The sequence below is a fragment of the Xyrauchen texanus genome, chromosome 13, assembly GCF_025860055.1.
Source record: "Xyrauchen texanus isolate HMW12.3.18 chromosome 13, RBS_HiC_50CHRs, whole genome shotgun sequence".
Classification (NCBI taxonomy): domain Eukaryota; kingdom Metazoa; phylum Chordata; class Actinopteri; order Cypriniformes; family Catostomidae; genus Xyrauchen; species Xyrauchen texanus.
In genome coordinates, this window is record NC_068288.1 from 16,367,167 (window position 1) to 16,394,433 (window position 27,267).

At 37.9% G+C, this 27,267-nt stretch overlaps 1 protein-coding gene across 11 annotated transcripts; it reads left to right on the forward strand.

The window, feature by feature from the left end:
* Nucleotides 1–238: 238 nt before the first annotated feature.
* pecam1b (platelet and endothelial cell adhesion molecule 1b) lies at nucleotides 239–26,793 on the forward strand. 11 transcript variants are annotated; one of them, XM_052140715.1, is made up of 16 exons: nucleotides 239–369; nucleotides 492–509; nucleotides 3,557–3,850; nucleotides 3,930–4,208; nucleotides 5,422–5,691; nucleotides 6,717–6,986; nucleotides 7,127–7,408; nucleotides 8,284–8,562; nucleotides 13,765–13,866; nucleotides 13,959–13,989; nucleotides 14,197–14,264; nucleotides 20,504–20,542; nucleotides 20,684–20,773; nucleotides 21,179–21,232; nucleotides 21,346–21,368; nucleotides 26,457–26,793. In XM_052140715.1, the coding sequence occupies exons 1-16, from the start codon at nucleotides 306–308 to the stop codon at nucleotides 26,511–26,513; spliced, it is 2,220 nt and encodes a 739-aa protein (XP_051996675.1). In that variant the 5' UTR covers nucleotides 239–305; the 3' UTR covers nucleotides 26,514–26,793. The 11 variants fall into 11 exon arrangements, 7 of the variants coding, with proteins under 7 accessions (XP_051996675.1, XP_051996676.1, XP_051996677.1 ...); XM_052140718.1 differs by having other exon boundaries at nucleotides 256–369; nucleotides 495–509; XM_052140716.1 differs by lacking the exons at nucleotides 13,959–13,989; nucleotides 14,197–14,264.
* The last annotated feature ends 474 nt before the right edge of the window (nucleotides 26,794–27,267 follow it).

A 27,267-nucleotide genomic window follows, 5' to 3' on the forward strand; every position in this document is an offset into this window, starting at 1 on the left:
CTGGAAATGGAAGTCTGTGTATTTACTTGAAGAGTTCTGACACAGGTTCACCTCTGCCCTAGCTGTCCGCTGCTCCAGCCTCCTGCCTCGTCAGAGAGACGCAAATCCAGCCAGAGTGAACATTCCAGCTGCAGGCCTGACTTCCCCAGGAAGCAACACTCACTTCCTGAGAAATTAAGAGCGCAAAGGCTGTATGAAGTGATAACCAGGCAGTGGTAAAACCCTTTTTACACTCCTCCCTTCACCCTGACTTCACTTTGTCCCACAGTGAGAAACACATACACACTGGTCAGATCTGCTTAGCTATGCAGGTGAAGATCCAGCCCTGTCTGAGGATGGGCACCTTCCTCCTCCTCTTCTTGTTCACCTGTAAGGACTCACCTTTCATTTCTAGCTTCTCTGTCCTTCTTGGTTTGGATGTAAACTTATTTAATTTTGTATGTCTTTTCTTTACTTGTCAAACAAATTGCCCTCTTCAATAACATCATCAGCAGAGGAAGCCCATGCAGGTCTGTATATGGCTCAATTTTCCAACATTCAATTTTACAATATTAGAATTATGGTGGTTGATTAGCACTGTTTAGCTAAATATTAATCTCTTCATTGTTAATCGTTCCAGTTTATGTAATTGAAGAGAATGAGTATTCATTTTGAAATCAAGACATTTGTTAATACCAATTGAAATTCTTATAATTTCAGTTTCACATATGTATTGTTTACGTACTATTGTGCAATTTTATTTATGACAACAACATGTTCATGTTTATTGTCACATGTCCTGTTTCAGGAAATTCCTCAGAAGCGGTAAAGATTTGAGTAATGAATTATGTCATGTGATGTGTTGCCTTGTTCTCTTTCGGTATGAAGCTGTTACATCTTAAAGTCAAATATGATAAGCTGATTAATGCTTGTTGGATTCTTATTTTATAGCTATTAATTATACTGTATATTATGGCGGTGGATTTGATATGTTTCAGTGGCAGTTTTGTCAGAACTACCATAAATTAGTCAAGTCCGTTTAGGAATGGTGATGCTTTTGCTTTTGCATTTGTTTCTAAGCATGGACGGTATCTTTTTTTCAACTTTCTAGGTAAAAATGTATATGAATGCATAAAAGTGTATTTTAGAGGTTAACTGGTCACCTTCACTCCAATCACCGCGTTTCTTAAATAGGTGTGACAAAAGTACAAATGATGTAGTCTATGTGAAATAATGTGACCTCATGAAAACTGCATGCACAGAATTAGAATTATACAAGACGTTGGAAAAAAAAAATGCTTATATTTAGTAGTTATAAGTACTACTAATATAAATACTTCCGTTTCTGCCTAAAAGAGACTGTTGTCACTGCTTTAAATTTCCTGTCAACTACCCCTTTGCTGGCATGCAAAGAAAGAAAGAAAATAATGACATTTGAGAATGGGTGTGGGCAAGCTTTCTAAAATAGCTCTGATCCCCATAGGTGGAACCCTATGAATATGCTTGAGTTTAATAAGTGATTTTCCTTCCTGCCTCAGTGTTTATATATACCATACTGAGACCCCCTGGCAAATGCAGACAGATAATGAGGCTGTGCCACCAGGTTCTTGCTAGCTATATTAGTGTGGGCTGGGAGATTTCATAGGTGGGCATTTGGGAAATATATATTAAAATGTATTGAAATAAAAAGTAATAACAAACAGAGAAATATTATATTCAATCATACGTTTGAAATGGGCGCTGACAACCTTATTCTTGGTATACTGTACTCCATTACTAATAAATTAATTACAGCAATACATTTTCAGAGTAATGAGGATTGCAGCCTTAAAGCAAATTACAAAGACAAATCCCCACGAATGCAAGGATGGAGTGTAGAGAAATAATATCAAGGATGAATACAAGAATGGAGTGGAAGGTAAAATATTAGATGGGGAGATCAATAGCTTACAGATTTAAGAACCTAAAATTTGAACACAGATGAGAACTGCTTAAATGATATCATATTAAATGATGATGATACTTTCTCTTTGACTTTCCTGATTAATTGATCAAATGGAAATGTAATTAGAAATTATACAGCTGTAAAAATGCAAAAAATCCACATCAAAATTAATCAAGCCATTTTTCGCTGTTTCAGTGTTGGTGTAGTTGCAGAAGTAGAGAAAGTGTGTACAGACAGACAAATAGCAAAGTGAAGTCAGCAAGTTAGTGACACCAAACTTACAGTAGTATGACTGTACTGAAGCATGCATACTGTAATTAAATTATGCATGCACACAAATGTATTAAAGCCATGTTTGCAAACTATATCATCTGCCATTAAATGATCTGTATATACCCCAAATGCACATTTAGAGTAGCTAACATTGGCTGGGATGGTGCATTAGAATTGTAGTCTAGTATTTCACTAGCAGCCGCAGCACGATTCTGGAGTGCTGAGGGACAGGGTGATGAGTGGGAACTAGGTAAGAGGGAGCCTGTGGTTCATTAAAGGGTTAGTTCACCCAAAAATGTAAATTCTCATGCCATCCCAGATGTATATGACTTACTTTCTTCTGCAGAACACAAAGAGTTTTAGAAGAATATTTCAGCTATGTAGGTCCATACAATGCAAGTGAATGGTGACCAGACATTTGAAGCTCCAAAATGTTGATAAAGGTTATCTTATCCATAAGACTCCAGTGGGTTAATCACTGTCATCTGAAAACAATCCACTTATGACTGTTTCTAACTCTTGTCCAATGCAAAGTGAAGCAACCTCTTGAGTTTAAAATGTATTGTTACAGTGACAAAAATAGAAACTACAAATTTCTGGTGCTAATTTGTGATTGGTTTGGGGTGGTTTACTGCACACCCACAAAGTTTGCAACACAAAGCCCACCCTCAAACTGCTTTTAACCAATAGAGAAATCATAAAAAAATATATATATTTTATTTAGTACTGTTTACATAATGTTTGATTGTGTGGGCAAGACCCAATCCACCCCTGCCTATGCCTAGATTCCGTCATGCCGTCAGCTGTCTGCTTCTCAAGGAAATATGTATTACTGTGCCGGATGAACCACGAAAAATGCTAAGAACAACTGACTTATCAAATGAGTTCATTATTGCAGTAGTGCATAGCAGGGAATTTGAGCAATCAGTCTTCTGCTGTGGTTACTAAATCCAATACAATTTTGAGTATAATAAGAGACTATTTAGCAGAGACTGGTCACTTCTATTAAAATATGTGAGAAATTAGAATGCCCAATGGTCAAAAGGTGTAGAAAGGAAGTCCCTAGCATCACCTGTCAATTAACTTGAGAATGCACATTGGCATTAGCTATTCAATCGGGGACATTTTTGTTTTTCAGCGTAATCGGAGGTAAAGAATCACAATTTTTATACCAGTGAGTGCAGATTTTACTGCTAATATATGTTCTTTGATTGTAATCTTGACCAACCATTTTGGAGATTGCAGTCTTTCCCCATTCAAGTAGATAGGAGCTGTGTTTACCAAGATAAATAGCTCCCTGTGAGCATTCCAAAGTTGACCACTGATACTAAGTGTTCAGATGACTTTATTTCTCCCCAGACATCATTTTGAAAAAGGCAGATCTCACTATCCAGCCAAGGAATGAGGTTCAGAGGGGTACAAATGTGTCACTGACTTGTCTGGCAGAGGTCAGCTACAGTGCAAAGGCTCATCCAATCCACAAATACATGTTCTACAAAGATTATCAGCTATTACATACAGAAGAGACCAGTAATACAGAGCTTCTCTACTCCATATCAGATGCCAGAGTGGGTCACTCTGGGAAATACAAATGTGCTGTGGTCATTGGGGAGCAAAATAAGGACAGCATTGGCAAAGACCTGACGGTGAAAGGTAGAGTAGCACATCCACTCAAAGACATGGTGTGAGATCTTTTCTCTCACAAACCTAATATTGTTTGATGTGTGTGCAGGTCTACAAACACCAGTCCTTTCAGTAGACAAATTCACTGTGAGAGAAGGAGATGTCATTACTGCTGACTGTACTGCAGAGGGTGAAATTGGTTCACTAATGTTCTTCTTTAGAGATGGAGATAATGAAATCTACATGGAGTCGACCAATAATCACCAAGTTCAGAAAAAGCTGTCTCTTTCTAAGGGAACTTCAAATCTGTTTTGCAACTATTTTATTAATCTAGGTGGCACAATGTTACAGTCTAACGGAAGTAATGTGATCAGTGTTAATATTCAAGGTAGGTAAATATAGTGAGCACAAAAAGTCTTTGGACACTTAAGCCACACTTAAATATGAATGAATGTGATTTTATACAAAACAAAACAAACACACTTTTAATGTTGTAGCTGTATATATATATGAATATTTATATGAATACAATCACCGATTAGCCAGAACATTAAAACCACCTGTCTAGTATTGTGTAGGTCCCCCTTGTGCTGCCAAAACGGCACCAACGGCACCATTCTGAGATGCTATTCTTCTCACCACAATTGTACGAAGCAGTGATCTGAGTTACCATAGACTTTCTCAGTTCAAAACAGTCTGGGCCTTCTCTGATGACCTTTATCATCAACAAGGCATTTCCATCCACAGAACTACCACTCACTGGATGTTTTTTGTTACCATTCTGAGTAAATTCTAGAGACTGATGTGTGTGAAATTACCAGGAGATCAGCAGTTACAGAAATACAGAAGTGCAAGCCCACCTGGCACCACCGATTATGCCACGCTCCGAATTACTGAGATTTTTTTCACCATTCTGATGGTTGATGAATGGCTAAATCATTAACTAAATCTCCTGACCTGTATCCGCATAATGTTATGCACTGCACTGCTGCCACACGAGTGGCTGATTAGATAATTGCATGGATGACTGTTGGTGCCAGGTGGGCTGGTTTGAGTATTTCTGTAACTGCTGATCTCCTGGGATTTTCATGCACAACAGTCTCTAGAATTTACTCAGAATGGTGGCATAAACAAAAAACATCCAGTGAGCAGCAGTTCTGAGGACAGAAATGCCTTATTGATGAGAGAGGTCAACAGAGAATGGCCAGACTGGTTAGAACTGACAAAGTCTAAGGTAATTCAGATAACTGCCCTGTACACTTGTAGTGATAAGAATAGCATCTCAGAATGCGGGTTGGCACTCTTTTGGCGGCACGAGGGGGACCTACACAATATTAGTCAGGTGACGCTATTGCTGTGGCTGATCGGTGTGTGTGTATATATATATGTATATACTGTGTGTGTGTGTGTGTGTGTGTGTATACAGTAAACAGTATTTTATGTTATCTATTTCAACGTCAATCTACTCATGGAACAATTACACATTGTTCACTGAATATATATATATATATTTTATTCAGGAAATTAAGACTTTTTTTAATCTCTGCTGTAAGACTTTTAATTGCATATCCCCAATTTGTCCATATTCTATTCTAATTTAGAGCTGGAGATCACACCTTCAATCACAGTTAAGCCATTAACAAATGTCATTGAAGGTGACACCATAAACTTTAGATGCAATGTGGATATGATTCAACAGAAGAATTCTGATCTCAAAATCAGTCTTGTCCATGGACTTACCGTGCTCAGTTTTAACATGACACAGAAGAATTACACCATGTCTGCTAAGGCAAATGACTCTGGGGAATTTGAGTGCATTTCAAGCATGGGTAATATTCATAAGTCCTCCTCTGTGAACATCACTGTAAAAGGTGAGACCTGATATTATGTTTATCAGTGATTCTGAATGTATTCTTTACAAAGTTTTTCCCATATATATAATTACATGGTTAACAGATCATTTATTATTTATCTTTATTACAAAGAGTTTGTTTACAGAGTTTTGCTTAATAATTTGTTTAAAATAAACATTAAAGCACCAGAACAATAATTAAAGGAACAGTTCACCCAAAAATTTAAATCATGTCATCAGTTACACAACCCCATGTTGTTCCAGATTGAACTTCTTACACGGAACACAAAAGGAGATGTTTTGCAGAATGTGTGTGCGCCGATTTTTCAGTACAACAAGCACATGCGGTGACCCAAAACTGTCAAGCTCAAAAAAACTAAAACATGATTAATGTTGTCCAAATTACTTTATATGATACATTCAGCCTGGATAGTTTAGCTAAATTTGACATGATGCATTACAAATATTGCAGCAGTTACAAGGTAAAATGTCCACTTTAATAGTAATGCTCTACTGATTTTGAAATCAGCTGAACCTACCTCCCTTCGTTAAACCACAAACATAAACCTAACCGATAGTGTCATAAAAATAAATGTGACATGAAAAATGCACGTCTTGCCAGTTGCGGCCCAGTCATGACATCCTCCACCGGTTTCTTCCCCATCGATGTTCTCGGGAGGGCATGTATGTAAACACATCGAGCGGGAGACGATGATGTAAACACAGAAAAGGTGCACAATGGCTAAACCCGTCAGTGTAGCACATGGTCATCAAGTAATAATGTTCCACCTCCAACTTCCCCAAAAAAAGAAAAGGGGAAAGAAATTATGAATTCTATGAAAGAGAGAAAGTCAGATGGTTTGGGAACTGAATAAGAGTGAGTAAATGATAACATAATTTTCATTTGTGGGTGACATTTAGCATTTTAACTATAGTTTACTTCCACACATACATTAAGCACAGTTTGCTCCAGTATTGGTCTACTTTGATACTTGCAAATTAATTCTAGAGCTTTTATCATAACTTATAATATTATTGCTTCAGAGCTTTTCTCCATGCCTGTCTTGAGCATTACCCCACCCAAGGTGTTTGAGGGAGAACACTTCAACATCAGATGTCATGTCAAGAGCTTTGCCTCAGAGAGAATCCAAAAAGATGACATAAAGTACTCAATATTCAAAGACAATACACCTAAAATCAGCAATGACAGATACAGTGACACTGCAAGCAGAGCAACCAATGGGAAATATATGTGTTCGGCTAAAGCGAATGGGATTATCAAAGAGAGCTGGGCTGAGATATTTGAAGCAAAAGGTAGGTGGAGGCTTTCATCCATTCTGTCTGGGAAAAGGTAATATCAAGTCAATATTTATTCTAAGACTCAAGGAAGCTAAGAAAGATGATAAATTTTTTCAAATGATGAATAAAACAACTTAACTCTCTTTCTCTTTAAGTTCTTGTCTCAAAGCCTGAGATCACTGTAGATGGTCCTGTAATCGTGGGTAAGCCGTTTTGGATCACTTGCCACTCTGAGAATGGAAGTCTGCCGATTAATTACACCCTGAAGAGAAACCACTTTAACGTGAACTGGACAGAGGAGTCTTACACTCATAATAAGTCTCGTTTTTTGGTCGAGATATCAACTCCTGCAGACATCAGTAGTTATTGGTGTGAAGCAAAAAATAACGGTCCAGTTTCAGCCAAGATGAGTGAAAGGCTGTATGCGCATGTAATAGGTGAGGTCATTGTAAACGTCTCTGAAGCCAGTCAAAAGTCTTCAAATGACTATTGCACTGAGCATACTATCATGTACATAATATGTTTATGGGTTTTGTTCTGTTGTATTCCAACTGTAGTATAGAGTTCTAAAAAAAAGCTTCAGTCCACAGGGTTACGGTTTTGGTCTGTAACTGTTTTTTTTTTTTTTTTTTAGCTTTGTGTCTCAAACTTGGGTAAAATATTCCCATTTTTATCTGCTACATAAAAGTAGTTTTCAAATCTAGAACTTATCCCCAAACTGAGTAAATTAATGAATAAAATGTATAAAGAATATTGTTGTTACAACATGGAAGAGGTGGATATTTAAAAAATTATAATATATATATATATATATATATATATATATATATATATATATATATATATATTTCAAAATAATAAAAAAAAGATTGGAAACAAATACTTAAATACATAAAACACAGTCTAACAAAAATGTGCGCATGTTCACGTGCATGTGTATATTGTGCCAAAACTACCGAAGATGGACAGCTTGTGTTATATATCGAATCAAACAAGAGAATCTGCTGATTCAGATGATACCAGTTCTGTCATTTAAATCAAATCAAATTATTACTCAGGTGTGATTATTTTCTTACCTCAAAATTTTTTTTCATAGAGAATTATATATTTTTCAATGGAGTTCCTATTTGACTGATTTCATCCCTGTAGCTAATAATTGGATAAACTTATGCTGTTACTTTGTATTAAAACACTCCCTGCTCTTCCCTGTTGTCATTTAGTAAACATTAAGTAAAGAAAAATGCCTATTATTTTGACTTATTTCATTGTTTTTAGATATCAGAGTTCATTGAAACTGTTCTCTTGTCTTTAGTTCCAGTAGGGAAGCCCTTACTCACAGTCCTCCCGGTACCAGGAAACATTGAAGAGGGTCAAGATCTGACACTTATATGTGGCATTCCAAAAGGCTCTCCACCCATCAGTTTTACCTTTTATCGCAGCATTCACACACTACTTCACAACATCACAGTTCAAAGTAATTCATCCTCATATGTCCTGACTGCAGTGACCAGACAGGACAGTGGATCGTACTACTGCAGGGCACTTAACTCAGCTGAGGAGGCGAGCATGAGTGACCCCATCACCGTTGAAGGTCAGCTACAGCTTTCTTCAACACAAAGTAGCTCTCTTTCAAAATCTAGTTAAGGTATTGGCAGCATTGTAAGGCACCATATGTTCACTTCTGAGGAGAAGAACGTTTCAAACAGTAGGTAGCAAAAGTTTGCCACCTTCTGAGGTGTCTTTTTTTAACCAGCTGCTAAGGCAGCATTGCATGCATGATATATCCAGATTTGAGAATCACAGAATGCCTTGTCATGACATTAGTAAAACAAAACAAAAAACACAAAAAAAATAATCCAACATGTGGATGTTTCAGACATACCATGAGCTCCAAGGTTGTGATCTATATGCTTCCTTTGAAGTCACCAGTCCGTGTTATATCAACTTTATTTAAAAATCTTTTAATAATTCCTAAATAACTACACTACCTTGGAAGTGAAGAGATCCACAAATCAGAGATTCATGGTAAACAAATTGCGTCAAAAGAGCCCTACAGTGACCGCCCACTCCCATGAAGTATTGTGGATGAAGTAATCAAGTTGGTCTCCCTACACTTTCAAACTACTAATATGTTTGTATAAATCTAAATATTTAGCAACAAGCTTTGTATATATAGTTTCTATACTTATAATTAGCATTTTCAAAGTAAATAAATGTATAAAGCCTTTTAAAATAAATATTATCTACTATATTTACAAATATATTTGTATTATTCACTATGCACTCTATTGTCAATTAAGAACAGGCCTATAATAGAACAGAAGGACTGGAATAGGCTTTGACCATTAATTCGTTGAATGAAAAAATAACAAATAAATTTAATGAAAAATAGTTCACCAAAAAATTTAATTCTAATATAATTTACTCACCCCATGTTTTTTTCTTGTGACTTAGTTTACACATTCCTCTTTGTTTTCAGGGTTATATATCTAAATATTTGGTACTTACTGCAGCTGGATGGACCAACTTAACACAGTATCTCAGTGGTGTTTCCAGACTTTTTTGACTGGGTGGCGCTTGTGGGCCACAGACTCATTCAAGGGTGGCAAGAAGTGTAACTCCATGTCCCTGATAATAATAATAACAATAAAACTATTAATATTTAAGATATTTTCAGGAGTTTCATTAGTCGAATGATGATTGATAAATCAATTATTAATTGTAAATGTTAATACTGCAAAACACAGAAAACTCCATTTAAATGTACATGTACATTAATGTACATTTAAAATTTAGTATTTTTCAATATAATCTTTATGTATGTAAGTGCTCTAAGTAAGTGTTTGCTAATTAAAAAGGTTTTACACAAAGCCATGAATAGCATATTTTGGAAATATGTTGAAAATGATGTACACTCACATGAGATGAAGACTCCAGTCATATCAGAATCCCAAAAAAAGCTGTTTAATTTTACGTGGAGCAGGTTGCTTTACTGAGTGCACCTTTTAATTGCATACATGTTATGTACACCGCTAATATGGTTACTGTCACTTTAAGAACAGAGCATCCAGTAACATTGACCTTAGCATCCTGATTCCCCACAGCACTTCAGCAGGTGTTGTGTATACTTACAAAGCAATTGCATAATGTATATTATATATTGTGTGAAATATAAATATCTATTTATTTATATATCTAAAAGAGTTGCTTACATGTTCGCATCTTTTTAAAGATGTCGTTCTTTAAGCATTCCTTTTGCGAGAGGCACATCCCGCCATCAGATCAGCATGAGAGATGCACTCTCATTTTGGGTCGCACCCATGCAGAGTCAGCTCTCATGGAGACTGACTGCCCTCACTGCAAGGGCATGAGTTTCAAGACACTTCGCTCATGAATCGCCCTCGTTCTGAGGTATGATTCAGCCTCACATGCCCTCCCACCCGCCTCTTCTGTGATACCCAAGGATTCACATGAGGAGGCACGGTGGGGCCGCAAGGTTGAGAAACATGAATTTGAGGTGGTTGCCCCACAGGGAGGTGACAGGGAGATGCTCTGCATTGAGTGGTCTTCCCCAGAGGAACCTGAACAGTCTCACCTCGATGAATGGTTCCTGCAGTCCGGATGCCAACAAGTGGCTGTGTCCTGCAAATCTGCCCCATTCTTCCCCGAAGTTCTTAACGAATTGTCTAAGTCCTGGCTCATGCCCTACTCAGCAAGCTCACGCAGTGATGCCATCCTTTCTAATGTGGATCACGGGGAAGAGAACGGTTATGCCCAACTACCCCCTGTGCAGGAGGTGGTAGCGACACACCTCTGCTCAGTGGGTAACAGAGTATGGAAATCACGCCACATACATCCTTCCAAGCTGTGTCGACAAACATCTGCACTGGCTGGATAAACTTTCTAGCTGGATCAGCACTCCACACAATGGCAGTGCTCCAGGTTTTTCAAGCCAAGCTCCTTAAGCAAATGGACAAGAAAGGCTTCGATCCAGAGACATTCAAAGAGCTCCGCACCACTACAGACTTAACGCTGTGTACCACAAAAGTCACTACACAGGCAATCAGCAAGTCCATGGGCAACCTGGTAGTTCTGGATCGACATGTATGGCTGAACCTCACAGTAATTAGTGATAATATAAAAGCTAATCTGTTGGATGCTCCAGTGTCTCTAGCTGGCCTCTTTGGTTTGCTGTGTGTTACGTCACGTCAAAACAGCAATCAAAGTCTATGAAACACTTTATGCCAAAACTGAGTACATCACAGCTGGTTCGCCCTCGCCCTCGCCCTGTTTCGAGACAGCACCCAACTAAAAGCCCCATACCTGCTGCCTCAGTGTCGGCACCTGCCGCCGCCGAGCCACCAGTGAGCCAACGCAAGCCATGGCCCAAATGGAAACAGCCGTATCAGTGGGAACACCCACCCCCTGTGCACAGCCCTTTGAAGCAGAAAGCAGAGCCTGCCGTTTCCTCCGGGTCTGCTCCAATGAAGGCTTGATTGGAGACACAAAACACTGTTCCCTATCTCCCCACTGCTGTTTGTCAGGAAAGGAATTTTGTTGTTCACAATATTGTTCAAAATATTGTTTCTGTTCCTTGCACTCAAATAAATGCAATAAAAAATGCAATAAATGCAAAACATAATACAGCACTCATTGCAAATGCACAAGGTGCTCACACATTTTCTATAAAGAGCCCTTTTCCTCTTCAAAGCCCACACATTATCCACAACTGCTTCCCTATGGTGAGCAACACATTATATCATATGGTGAGCAAACGAAATTGCCCTCTGTCCTGTTACGAGGACGCATGGCGAACCCTAACGGGTATTTCCGAATGGGTGCAAACAACTATCGAACATGGTTATATGATACAATTTGCACGCCCGACCACCACGTTTCAATGGTCTTCCACGGTTTCGTCCAAAGACACGCCAGTGTTACAAGCTAAATACACCATCTCCTCTTGAAAAGTACAATAGAGGTTTTGCCAAACTGTCAAGCCCAAAAAGGGTTTTACAGCTGTTATTTTCTTGCCCCAAAGAAAGACAGCAGCTTTGGCCGATCCTGGATCTGATACATTTGAATCGCACACTCACAAAGCGCCACAATCACAGGATTTTTTTTTTATTTGTGTTCTAGGAAACAGCATATCAATTCAAAGTCCTGCCCTTTGGACTGTCTCTGGCTCCTTACACATTCACAAAAGTGCATCGATGTGGTTCTCGCCCCTCTGAAATGGAGCGGCGTGCGCATCTTGAACTACCTCGATGATTGGCTGTTACTGGCACAATCAGAGGCTCTGTTATGCCAGCACAGAGACTAACTGCTTCAACATCTAAACAGCTTGAGCCTCAATATGAACTGGGTGAAGAACACACTCTCCCCCAGCCAACAAATCTCCTTTTTGGGAGTCTGCCTCAACTCCAGGAGCGAGCGTGCGCACCTCACAAGCAAGCATGTTCAGGCCATTCTAGAGTGTCTGTCTCCGTTCTAACTGGGGGAGAACACTTCCACTAAAGCTGTTTCAAAAAGCATTGGGGTTTATGGCAGCAGCATCCGCCATCATTCTATTTGGTCTCTTACACATGAAACCTCTTCAGTGCTGGCTCAAGGGTCATGTGCCACGACATGCTTGGCACCATGGGTGCATGCGCATTACTATATCCCACCGCTGTATAGCTGCTTTAGCACCTTGGACAGCTCCTGCATTTAACCAGCGAGGTGTCATGCTGGGGTAGAATGCCAGGCAGAAAGTGGTTACTATGGATGCTTCCAACCCAGGTTTGGAGCTGTGTGCGATGGACGCCCGACTTTCAGCTCCTGGACAGGTGTGAAGAAAGCATAGCACATCAATCACCTAGAGCTATCGGCTGTATTCCTAGCATTAAAGGCTTTTCAGTCAGATATAGCAAACTATCATGTACTGGTTCACTCAGCCAACACAACAGTTGTGGCAAATATTAACCGCCAAGGTGGAATTCATTCACCGCCACTGTTGAGATTGATGCGTCACCTCCTCCTATCTAAATTATTTGGTAAATATTCGGCAAAGCAGAAATCAATCTAAAAGTTACGTGCATAACAGAGACGTTAATTCCCATCTTAATAGACATCCGCTCCTTTGACTTTCAGTTAGTAAAATTTCACCTCTTTACCATTGAGCAATGTGATGTCATAGACAAAAATTTTTTTTATAGTTAAACATAATTTGATCATGCATCTTGACTTAATTTAATTCTTTATTTAATTTTGTAATTGATAATTTATTTTTAAATATATTTTGTTTATTATAGCAAGCATACGTATACTACAAAAAAGGATTAAATAATACATTATTTACAGATTTTTTTGTAACGGTCATCTGGTTACCCTAAGGGGCTGTCAATGTTCAAAAATTATTTTTAAAAAAAGCACCATTAAAGTAGTCCATACTTAGTCCAACTATCAGGTAGAATATGATGGTTTTACCTAATATTTATGAGTGCTGTGTATTTTTGATGCTTATTAGACTATCGAATAATTGGCTTAGCAACATGCTAACATCAAACTGTCTATTGGAAACCGTTATGAGTCGAGTCTCTAGTGTACTTCATGTGAGGAGGATATTTTTGTTACACACAGAGTTGCTGCCTATGTAGAGTGTTTCAGATCAGTCACTTATGAATTTCCATTTAGTTTAGGATACTTATTTTATAAAATCAAAGTCCTGTAGACTGGATCTAAGAAATATTACAAACTGCAATGATGTGATTGATCATTCTGATATGTTTCTCCATATCTGTCCACTCTGTAGTGAGCCTGGCAACATGGAAAAAGGCTTTGATTGCTGTGTTCTGCATGCTATTAGTGGCCCCGCTGATTCTTGTCTTTGCGATGCGCTACAAGGCCAAGCGAGGTAGAGAGACCTACAATCTCCCTGCATCACAAGCTGCACACATGCCTGACCTGTGAACAAAACTTCCTTTTCATCTTTTCTCTCTGTCATAGGTAAAAAAGAGATGGCTGCTGAACTATCAGTGTGAGTTGGCTGGCTTGTTTGTTTCTCAGATTAGCTCTGCTGGGTCTGTGTTAATAGGTACAGTAGTGACTACACTACTAGACATCTAACCACACCTGGCCCCTAAACAAACAGCTGTTCTAAAAAAAAATTTGTTTAGCACAACAACAAGCCAATCTAAATGTTGTCCATTGCCATATGGCTGATTTTTCTCTCACCATTTCTCAGAAAGCCTGCAAGCCCTAAATCAGATGAGTCTCTAACCCTGAGTCTCACCCATGATTACCCTCACACAGGTAGTCTCTTTGTATTTTTGTTCCTCAGTTCATCTAGAATCTTCATCCACTACATTCATCCTTTCACTTCATTTCACTTTATCCATGAAAGTCCATGTGGTCATCGTTCATGTTACCCATTCAAATCCACAATCTTGTAAGTCCTATGTCTTATGCAATAAGCAATATCACACAAGCAGGAATGCTGTTGTACAGAATAATTTATCACAGTTCTACTGATATACAACAGTATGACTGCGAAGGTGATACTGCTTTTAAACAACAGTTATAAACAAGAAATGAATACCTTACTATATCTTAGTAACTTCAATTTTAGACACAATATGGCAGTTATTTTAGCCATTTTTGCTCCAACAAAAATATTTCTACATGAAGGCAAAGCAGGATCAACCATTGCATGTTACTGAGCAAGGCACAGACTGACAGTCTGACTTGAATGCCACAAACAGGTTTGGGATACAAACAGTGAAGTGACTAATAAGATTAGATCAGGGTTTCCCAGCCTTTATTATCAACTGAATCCATGTGACCTAAATTATATACTTGAAGTAAACAACGCTTCACTTTTTCCACATTTTGTTATGTTACAGCCTTATTCCAAAATGGATTAAATTCATTATTTTCCTCAACATTCTACAAACAATACCCCATAATGACAATGTGAAAAAAGTTTGTTTAAAATATTTTCAAATTTATTACAAATAAAAAATCAAAAAAATCACATGTACATAAGTATTCACAGCCTTTGCTCAATACTTTTTTGAAGCACCTTTGGCACCAATTATAGCCTCAAGTCTTTTGGTGTATGATGCTACAAGCTTGGCACACCTGTTTTTGGGCAGTTTCTCCAATTCTTCTTTGCAGGACCTCTCAAGCTCCATCAGGTTGGATGGGGAGCGGCGGTGCACAGCCATTTTCAGATCTCTCCAGAGATGTTCAATCGGGTTCAAGTCTGGGTTCTGGCTGGGCCACTCAAGGACTTTCACAGAGTTGTCCCGTAGCCAGTCCTTTGTTATCTTGGCAGTGTGCTTATTGTCTTTGTCCTGTTGGAAGATGAACCTTCAAGCCAGTCTGAGGTCCAGAGTGCTCTGGAGCAGGTTTTCATCAAGAATGTCTCTGTACATTGCTGCATTCATCTTTCCCTCAATCCTGACTAGTCTCCCAGTTCCTGCTAATGAAAAACATCCCCACAGCATGATGCTTCCACCACCATGCTTCACTGTAGGGATGGTATAGGCCAGGTGATGAGTGGTGCCTGGTTTCCTCCAGACATGACGCTTGCCATTCAGGCCAAAGAGTTCGATCTTTGTTTCATCAGACCTGAGCAGGGGCAAAAATGTCATCAAAATGTTGGGGGGGACAATAAACATAACAATTCTCAAGAGCAATTTTTGAAGGGGACACCAAGGGGTTTTTTGTTGTTGCCCCGTTTGCATTTGTATTATTTTATTTCATAAACAATTATTTTAATAATATATCATTATATTATTTACAATACACATATTTTAATGATATTTTAGGGGGGACAACCCTCAGATGGGGGGGTCCTCCCCCCCCGACCCACCCCCCCTCCGCGATTTCCGCCTATGGACCTGAGAGTCCTTCAGGTGCCTTTTGGCAAACTCATGGCAGGCTGTCATGTGCCTTTTACTGAGGAGTGGCTTCCATCTGGCCACTCTACCATACAGGCCTGATTGTTGAAGAGCTGCAGAGATGGTTGTTCTTCTGGAAGGTTCTCCTCTCTCCAATGAGAAACGCTGGAGCTCTGTCAGAGTGACCATTGGGTTCTTGGTCACCTCCCTGACTAAGGACCTTCTCCCCCGATTGCTCATTTTGGCTGGGGATTTGGCTGGGAATTTACCACAGGTGGACTCCAATCAAGTTGTAGAAACAACTCAAGGATGATCATTGGAAACAGGATGTACCTGAACTCAATTTTGAGTGTCATGGCAAAGGCTGTGAATACTTAAGTACATGTGATTTTTTTCATTTTTTATTTTTAATAAATTTGCAAATATTTCAAACAAACTTTTTTCACGTTGTCATTATGGGGTATTGTTTGTAGAATTTTGAGGAAAATAATGAATTTAATCCATTTTGGAATAAGGCTGTAACATAACAAAATTTGGAAAAAGTGAAGCGTTGTGAATACTTTCCGGATGCACTGTAATTCATGTTAAATTTTTGCAATTTTTTCTATATTTGTCATATATTATAATGATTAAGTATATGTTTTATTTAATTTAAAACACAATTTGCATTTCTATCCCAATAAGAGGTTGCGCTACAAATAAAGTTTCTGTCATAGTCTGTTTTTATTTCTCATTTTTATTTTTAATTTCCCTGGTAATTTTATAAATGTCTGTCATTCCATTTGTCAGTGCATTTGAAATCTTGATATGATATTGGTGAAATGTACATTTTCAATAATTAAAAAGGACTTTTCAAAAAAGGCCAAGGCCGTAGTACATCCTGGTTACTTCCGTAACCTCTGTTCCCTGATGGAGGGAACGAGATGCTGTGTCGATGTAGTGACTCTAGGGGTCACTCTTTGGACCCCGAGACACCTTCTGATATTTTATAAAATGCCAGTGGGAATTGGCTAGTATTGCATGCCACTCCCCCGGACATACAGGTATAAAGGAGGGGGCGTGCATACCACTCATTCAGGTTTTGTGCTGAGGAGTCGAGAATAAGGTCCCGGTCATTTCAGCGGATAGTTCAACATTGTGACAGGAGGGACACAACGTCTAGGACGTTCCCTATCTGTCACTCACTCAACGTTGTGTCGATGTAGTGACACTAGGGATCGGCGGTGCGAGATGGGCAGACTAATGTGTGCTGCATAGCCAGAGCACCGGGCTAGCATTTAACCTCCCCTGACACTAGTGTCAGTGTCTAACAGCCCTTTGGTGATGAGTCGACTGCCCAAAGGATAGCCTCTTCCCTCTTTTTTTCTTTTTCTCCCCAGAAAAATAGAGAAGTCAGGAACACTAGTGTCTATCTCCGGGGGTTGGGGGGCTTGTCCAGCGGCACCGTAGGTTTTGGCCACCAGGGACGACGTAAATCTACCGGCACTAGACGGGACCTTCGGGCACCAGAGCCATGTGGCAGAGCTCTGCGGGCATAGGTACACCGTGAGCACCTTATCCACTGGGGGCATCGCCGAGTAGCCCTTGGCCACCCCATCGTGGGTAGTGAGGGCGGGGGAGCTGAAATATCGGGAACGGGCAGTAAAAGTTACATTAAAAAGTGCCATTTTCATATTGTTTGTTGCAAGAGAGCGTGCTCTCTCTCACACACAACACAGCATGTAACCAGGGATAGAGAGAGAAGCCGCATAATGATAAGCTACCACAAGGATAGTTAAAAGCTTTTAACCACTTAATTTAAAGGAATCGTCCACCCAAAAATTTTTATTCTCTCATTTACTCACCCTCATTTCATCCCAAATGTGTCTGACTTTCTGCTGAACACAAATTAAAAATGTTTAGAGGAATTTCTCAGCTCTTTTAGTCCATACATGCAAGTGGATGGGTGCCAAAATTTTGAAGCTCCACATATAAATCAGCATTAAAGTAATCCATAAGTGGTTAAATCAATATCTTCAGAAGCGATATGATAGATAGTGTGGTTGAGAAACGGATCACTTTCACATTCTTCTTCTTTTGTTTTTGGTGATACACATTCTTCATACATATCACCGCCTACTGGGAAGGGAAAAGAATTTCAAGCAAAAAAGTACTGAAATATTCATCTGTTTCTCACCCACACCTATCATATCACTTCTGAAAATATGGATTATAACACTGGAGTCGTATGGATTTTTACTTTTATGATACCTTTATGTGTTTTTTTGGCGCATCAAAATGTTGGCACCCATTCACTTGAATTGTATGGACTTATAGAGCAGAAATATTCTTTTAAAAATCATAATTTGTGTTCTGCAGAAGAAAGAAAGTCATACACATCTGGGATGGCATGAGTAAATGATGAGAGAATTTACATTTTTGAGTGAACTATCCATTTAACATGTGTTCTTGTTTTTTATTTGACGAATTATGAACAACGTGTAAAATATCTGTCAATATTCTTTACATTTGGTAAATTACTGAAATTTTTTTGTACGCAACTTCTTCACAATCTCACTAAGCCCCTGCAGAACCCCATTTGGGAAACCCTGGATTAGATGATCAAAATCAAACGTTGTATAAATGTAGAAAAAGATGAGTCCTTGTGTGACTTGTGAAAACTGTTAGTTTGCCTGAGAATCCCTTTGGGAACTTTGGAAAACCTACTTGTGTTTGTTTGTCACATCTGCCATTAGTTTGGGCTTTTGGGCTGTCAAATTAGTTTGGAACAAGGGAGCTGATCTCAGTTCAGAGGTGGAGCACTGATGCTACTATGTGGAACAGATTTAAAAAGACTTTGTTAAACAATGCTCTCACTTAACACTTACCCTCACACGTACTTTTCCTGTTAAAGAGAAACTCCATTGTCTTTAGAGCACTCACTGTTCTGCCAAACACTCACACACATCCTGTTCATGAGTCAAGAGGATGGAAGAAGACAGAGAAGGGGTACTCAGGCTTTGTTGTGTGTGTTTACATTCCATGTCTGTGCAAATGTTAAAATATAAAAACAATTAAAAAAATATCACTGTCCTGAGATGTTATGTGACATCAGCAAACTCAATGTTTAATTTCAGACGCAGAGTGACACTTTGATGCCCTGAAGGGGAAGGTGACCAATGAGACATAAAATACTGTGACATCACTTCCGGTCACCAAAATTAATTGGAGCAACTACAGAATATAGGCAATAGTGAAGTAAAGGCTCCAAAATTTGCAGGGGAAAAAAGAAATAAATTATTAGAAAAAACAAATCTTTTAGAACTTTCAGATAATTCTTCCTTTTTCAACAAGGAACGAACAGACTGTGTATTGTTGAAATAAGGGATTCCTGAGGATAAAATGTCCCCTGTAGTTTGGATGCTGTTATGCAAACTTTTATTGTTCATTGTCTTTTAAATGTCACATTTTGCTACTACATTGTTTACATCTACTCTCCTTGCAACAACAGAACCATTTTAAACTCATTCATAACACAGCATTTTGACTCTTACATTTACCTTAACAGCATCTGAATCACCCATTTACTGTGTGCTTTTTTTGCTTGCATGTTTTGTTGTTTCCATCATCATGTGCTTGTAAATAATATTGTTTATTGGTTGATTTGTGTGTTTGTTTCATTCTAAAAGCCTCTTTGTAAGTGCTTTATTTACTGTAAAGAACAACAAGTACAACAAAAAGATTATGTGTGTATATATATATTGGTTTGCATATAAACTGAAATTTGATGCAATTGTAGATGAATAAAATGCTTAAAATGTGGAATTTCGCAATTTGGAATTTTTTCTTCCTTATTTAAAGGTGATGTGTATAATTTCTGCACCACTAGTGGCAACAAACCGAATTGTAAAACTAAAGACCATTTTCAAACTGGTGGTCCTGCCCGACACACTATTTTTGGAGTTAATGCTGATATGTTTCAATTTTGAAGATGCAACAGGACCGAAGTGGATAGGAGATTTTAAACACTGAAAAACAAATTACACACATAACCTTTAAAGACTATTAAAATATGTCTTTCCCTCTGTTTTTCTTTTCTTTTATATTAACCTTCTTAGACTTGACATCAACCATGTTAAATTTCTATTTTGAGATTATAGCTTTGTTGAAGTTTTGTATTCAAGGTCGATCCCTGTTTTAAACAACTTTTGGGCGTGAAAGCAGCTATTTCCTGCTTTTGTAATTATCTGGTGTACTGACCAGTATCCAGTGTCCAGACCAAACTGTTTACCTCAGACATACAGTACTCTAAATGCAGGCCGCAGGCTGAGAAAATACATTGATTGCAGCTATGGTGAAAACAATGCAAATACAAGTCAAGCTGTTCCTGTTAGCTTAGACATCACTTAGCTGACTAATCCTTAACCAGTACAAACAGTGGACTTGATTTAAAATGCAGAAAGTCAAGTATATAGATGTGGGAAAACTACATTTGACTGAAAATTCTAAAGCCCCTGGTGCTGAGAATAATAAAACCTCAGGAAACAGAATTGACACGCTTGAATCTACTATTCTAGACCATAATGCTAGCAACACCACAATAAAAAAGAAATTCTATTAGTTATTACTACTTATCTTGACTGATCTACTATTTTGTGTGTGTTTTAGTTGGGGTAAATGAGAGTGTTTGGAGCAAAGGACCACCAAGTAAGTCTTTGTGGTGGTTTCCTAAGTGTGCCCCCAAAATGCTTGTATTTTTTTTATGACATATACCTAAAACCACTTTAAACTACTGAAAACATTGATGCAATAAATTCCATATTTTTTCTTGGTTGTGTTTTTTTATAGATGTTGATCAAGACAGTGAAGGGTCACCATTTGAAGGTGACATAGAGTACACAGAGGTGGTTCATCCTCAGCCTGTAGACCCTGTACGAAGTAAGTTAAACTTTTTAAACCATCTCAGTCTCTCTCTCCTCTTGCCTTTAGAAGAGGAAGATTGTGATTTCCTGCTATACATGAGCTGATAAGAGAAAAGCCACTTCCTGTGCATGGTCTAACCACCCAAATTATCAAGGGCCCTGGGTTTTAATTTTAGTGGTTATATACAGAGACACATTATAAACAGGAAAGGCCAGGCTAATTGCAATATCGCTAGCTCCAACAGCCATTTTATAATTTATTCCAGTTTTAACCTTTGCATTTTACTCTTTACACAAGGATTTATCTTGATGTACAAAACAAATATATGAATCCATTTTTAAATGCATTTGTTTGCATTTTTTTTTTAATTAACCCTTTTAAAGTTTCATCCAAATATCCTTTTCACTTTATGTTCTTTAGTTCCTTTGAGAAAAGGCACTGATACTGTTTACAGTGAGCTTCAGACCTCTCAAGGTACAGACAATAAAATGCCAAAAGAGATCATTGTACAGTGACTTATGTGCTGCACCACAATATGTTTTGTAATAGCACTCTCATTCTACTCCTTTTTCTGATGGTTTATACAGGGGCTCCTGAGCACATGAACCATGTAAGTGACCGTCTTTCAGTCTTTATACCTTTCTCATTCTGTCGACCCAGATGGTTGAACTTTAAAATGATCAGCAGTTCTCCTGGGTCTCAGCGTGTTTAAAGTATTAAGAAATAATTGTTAAAAATCATTTTGATGGACTTTTGACAAAAATTGGCCCTTAAAAAATATTTGGACACTTAAACCACCCTTAAAAATTTATGAATGTCATTGTATTAGATCAGTGTTTCTCAACCGGTGGGGCGCGAGTAGGCTACGATGGAAGGGAAAAAATTTTTGGGGACATTTTTTTTTTTGCACTAAACTACTGTCATAAAAAGTTATAGTTTTGTATATACATAACTCATGAATAAAAATTAAAATGTGTTTGGACTGATTTAAAAAAAAAAGATTTGAACAAATTTGATTGGTTTGTCGATAGTGAGCGCAAATGCAGGTGATAAGCGGTTTCATTAAGCGATTCATTGAGTCTTCATTCAAACGATTCGTTCAAACGGCCGATTCATCAAGAATGAGACAGATGTTTGTGAATGGGTCATTGAATCTTTGACTCAACCAATTCTTTCACAACACTGAATCATTCAAAACACGATTGAGTATTGCTGTGAGATGCGCTATGGCTATGCTGTGATCTTTGTTTGGATTCATCGGATCTATTTTCGCTGCTAAAATAGACCAAAACAGTCATTATTTTGTCTAAAATGTAAGTGACTTAATATTATTAACTTGTTTGTTGAACTGTCATATGAAATCAGTGTCACATTTTCAATCGTGAGGTGATGGTAAATTAAGTGATGGTCAATTGTCAGCTCTCTTGGTCGTCAGGTCGGTGTGATGTATGTTGCTGAACTGTATTCAAATGTTATAAATATAAAAACACCACATTTTGAAATTTAACTGCAGTATGTCAATTTAGTTTATTTGTGTGTGCTGCGCTCATAGACTTTAGAAAACGGCGCTCATTTGTTTGATTTCAACCTGTCTTTGCAAGGCCGCGAAACTCATATTTTGCTCCTTGCAGACAAAGTGCACGCCTTCACACAAAAACTAGACCTCTGGCATGGCTGCATCAGTCGAGGGAACTGCGACATGTTCCCCAGCCTTGCAGACTTTATCACTGATGCAGGCACGTCACACGATTTCTCCTCCCTATTTCAGTCAGCGTCTGAGCACCTGTCAGCAATGAGAAAACAATTTGCGACATACTTTAAAGAGGATTATCGCTCTTTTGCGTGGGTTCGAGATCCGTTTATGTGAACAGCAAACGAGCTATCAATTGATATGCAGGAACAGCTTATTGAGCTGAAGAGTGACAGTAGACTGAAGGAACTCTTTAGCTCCTGCCCTCTTTCGTCATTCTGGGCAGCATTGATGCAGGAATACCCTGAACTCTGTGACGTCGCCTTGAAGATTCTCCTTCCTTTCGCGTCGACATATTTGTGTGAGGCAGGATTCTCAAAAATGACTTCACTCAAAACGAAATACCGCAATCGTGCACAAATCGAGGATGATTTGAGGCTATGTTTATCAAACATTGAGCCAAGAATTGAGGATCTTTGCAAGGCAAAGCAGGCTCAGGTCTCACATTAACATCACCTACCAGCAAGCTTCTGTAAAAATGCAGATGATGCCTACTATTAGGCCTAGTAATAATAACAATAATAAAGCATAAATTAATATCAGAGGTCTGGTGCCAATTCCCAATTATAGCAATAGCCTAGTAATGATAATAGGCCTACTGATGATGATGATAATAAAAATAATAATAATAATAACAACAATAAAGCATGTAACCTCATATAATTATATAGCAATAACCTAGTAATGATGATAGGCCTACTACTACTCATAATAATAATAATAATAATAATGCCTGCAAGCTCACATTAGAAGTCTGGTGCTACTGCCAATTATAATAATAATAATAATAATAATAATAATAATAATAATAACAACAACAATAAAGCATGTAACCTCATATAATTATATAGCAATAGCCTAGTAATGATGATAGGCCTACTACTACTCATAATAATAATGCCTGCAAGCTCACATTAGAAGTCTGGTGCTACTGCCAATTATAATAATAATAATAATAATAATAATAATAATAATAATAATAATAATAATAATAACAATAAAGCATGGGGCGGGGCGGGGGGCACTGGGGCCCCAACTGCAATGAACCAGCTTTGGGGGGGCCCAGCTTGCAAAAGGTTGAGAACCCCTGTATTAGATGATATCATACCAAGTGATACGTGTTTAAAAACAAAATAGCACAAGTGCTCTTTAAAAGCAAAACATTTCAAAACAAAGTTTGTTAGGTTTGAAAATACAAAATAGGTATACTGTTTAAAATTAAGACAAAAATTATTTGGGCAAATTCTGGTTAGTGAATCATGTTTATAGTTAATTTTATGAACTTTACCTGTGTAAGGACATCGGAGTGAACTTGGTTACTGTATTCACTCATTCATTAAAAATTACAGTGGGACCTGTTGGTTAAAAGTAATTTCAACATTGGCTAATAAAAGTGAAGTCAAAAAAATGTCTAGCATAATTTGTTTACAGATGCACTTGGTTATTTTGTTAAAATGAATACATTTTTGTTATGTTTCCAAACACTTTTTTTTAGGTCAATGTATTTTGAAATTGTGGTTAATAGCTTACATGTGGCCGGAGCATGTGTGATATGTAAAAACACTGAATTAACTACATTTACTTGAATTAAATGTAGCTACTTCTCAGCAAGAAATCTGTAACATGTTGATTCCATCTTAGCCCAGCATAAGCTGCACATGTATTTTACCAGTAGGCTGTCTGCAACACTTAAAAGAAAATGTGTAACACAAGATAAAATAAAAATCATATTGGTGGCCGCAACAATTTATCTGACCAGCTAAATCTCGCCTAATATCGAGGCTAACAAAAAACATACTGATGACTGGCCACTTATAAACATTATACATAATATTATAATAAATACTGGGCCTGGGTTGGACTTGTGATTATGGTTGGTAGCTGGCTATTTAAGGCAGTAATGTTATGACTACTTGTTTTGCATTCTTTTCTTTGCTTATTTGTTTCAGTTTTTGCTGTAAAATGCTTGATATGCTTATTTGCATGTGTTCATCCTTGCGCATCTTAGCTAGCAAATGTTAATATTTGTATCTCCTTGGCTGTCAACGTTTGACAATGACAGGGTTTAACATATCAGTGCACATGAGAGCTCAATATGCAAACTTGGTTTTCTTCAATATCCCAAAGTCATGTAGGAGGATGCATCAGACACACAGTGAGGACAGAATGTGTGTGTTTTGTGAACTCTGCCTATCGTAAATTAAGAGGGAAACACCATCAGACTTTCCAGATGGGAACAATTAACAGAGGTCCAGAATAGAGACAGCTCTCTCACACACAGTGACCTCATAATTCCTGTGAAAGGCCAGTGGAAAGAGATGCAGAAGTCCAGTTATACTACATCTAGCTAAAATCAAATGTTTTTAAAGAAATAGTTCACCCAAAAATGTAAATTCACTCATCATTTACTCACCCTCGTGCCACCCCAGATATGTACTTTTGTACTGTGACTTTTTTCTTCTGCAGAACACAAATTAAGATTTTTTAGAATAATATCTCAGCTCTGTTGCTCTTCACTACGCAAGTGAATGGTTTCCAGAACTCTGAAGGTCCAAATATCACATAAAGGCATCATAAAAGTAATCCATATGACACCGGAGGCTTTTTCAATGTTTTCTGAAGTGATCCAATCGGTTTTGGGTGAGAACAGACCAAAATACATCTCCTTTCACCGTTCATCTTGCCATTGCAGTCTCCTTGATGATCATGATTTTAAGCTCAATTACACTTCCTAGTACAGTACTTGACGCATGAGCAGAGTGCTAGATGGCACTATAGGAAGTGTAATCAAGCTTGAACTCATGATCAGGAGATCATCAGAAGACTGCTGTCAAGATTTATAATGAAAAAGGAGTTACATTTTGGTCTGTTCTCACCCAAAACTGATTTGATCGCTTCAGAAGGCATGGATTAAACCACTGGAGTCATATGGATTACTTTTTATGATGCCTTTATGTGATATTTTGGAACTTCAGAGTTCTGGCTACCATTCACTTGCATTTTATGGACCTACAAAGCTGAGGTATTCTTAAAATCTTTGTTTGTGTTCTATAGAAGAAAGCAATACACACCTTGGATGGCAAGGGGGTGAGTAAATGATGAGAGAATTAGAATTTTTGGGTGAACTATCCCTTTAACTGACTTTGAACTGATGTTCAGTTTTCTTTCTGAGTTCCGTAATTAACTACAAACTAAAGATTAAGTGTTAAACTTTTTCACCTCCTGTTCTCATTAGATGTGTTGAGATTTTTGGAGGATTTACAATAGTATGTTTACAAGTCACCTTGCCATCAAAGATTAGCAAGATGAGAAGGTGATGAGTGAGAAATGCATCTGTGAGAGGATGTTGTGAGATAAAATGAGTTTATTTCTGAATGAGAAAATGAGAATGGCCATTTTCATGAAATCTGATCAAAAGTTGTGACATACAGTGCTGTGCAAAATGTCTTTAGATACTGTAGTTATTTATATCTTCAGCTTTAGTGTGTCAATAGGAAATATACATTTTAGACTCCCAAACATTCCTTTTACAAATATATAAGAACAGAAAAGAAGAACAGGGAACCCTGCAACAGATGGCATGACACCAACAGAGCTCCCCACTGAACATCGGGTCAGTCTGGGATTACATGAAGAGATGGAAGAAATGGAGACAGCCTAAATAGATAGAAGAACTGTGGTGAATTCTCCAAGATGCTTGGAACATCCTGTCTGCCAACAACCAAGAAAAACTGTGTCCAGGTGTACCTATGATAATTGGTGCTGTTTTGAAGGCAAAGGTGGTCACACCAAATATTGATTTAGCTTGTTTTATGTTTACTGCACCTTGTATGATGTTAATTGATATATAAAAACTGTTCATGACATCCACACTATGCAACAGTTTTCACATGTGCCTAAAACTTTTGCACAGTACTGTACATCTCATAATGTGTTGTGTTTTTGCAGAGAAGTATGGTAGAATATGCTGAACTCAGCCATGATCTTCCTGAACCAGTGGATTAGCAGAAGTCAGTGACCTCAAGCAACCTTCAACTTCCTCACAATTACTGCTGCCTATGTGCTATCTATCTCCTCTGTCTTCCACCTAAATACTCTCAAAGATGCTCATTTCATCCTTTGTTTTTTCTTTCCTCTCATGTGTTTAATGGGTGTTTGTCTTTTTTGTTACAATGCAATGCTGTACTACTTTGTGTATAGTTGGTACTAAAAATGACATGCTTTTCACAAAGTTGTTTCGATTAATCACATTGTTAATAAAATAACATGTTTTATTTGACTTTTACCCAGTGTTCAATACTCTAATTTAAAACCCAAAACTCCTCTGTCTGGGAAGTGCTTTGGATCAGTCCTCTTCTCATCCTTTACATTTGATTGTGACTCAAAATTGCTCCAGCAGTTAGTTATCAGCTCACATGATAGATGAAGACAGAGTAATGCTTTAATCTCTGAGCAAAATGCTTTAATCGGATGACAAATCTATAATGTTAGTGTGTGCTAAGGGAAAACAAAACAGAGAATTTCCCTTGATATGACTACTGAATGTCGGTCACACCCACATCACTTAGCTCATCAAGTCTGACATCAGTGAATATTGAAACAGTTGATTGTACATATAAGGCATTGCTCATAGAACATACTTGGAGTGCACAATTTTATACCAGTCCAGCAGTCAGTTGCATAAAAACTTAGATTGGTCTAATTTAAGGCCAAAATATAAGACAGCTTTTGTTTACATTCTATGTTGCAATGGAAAATA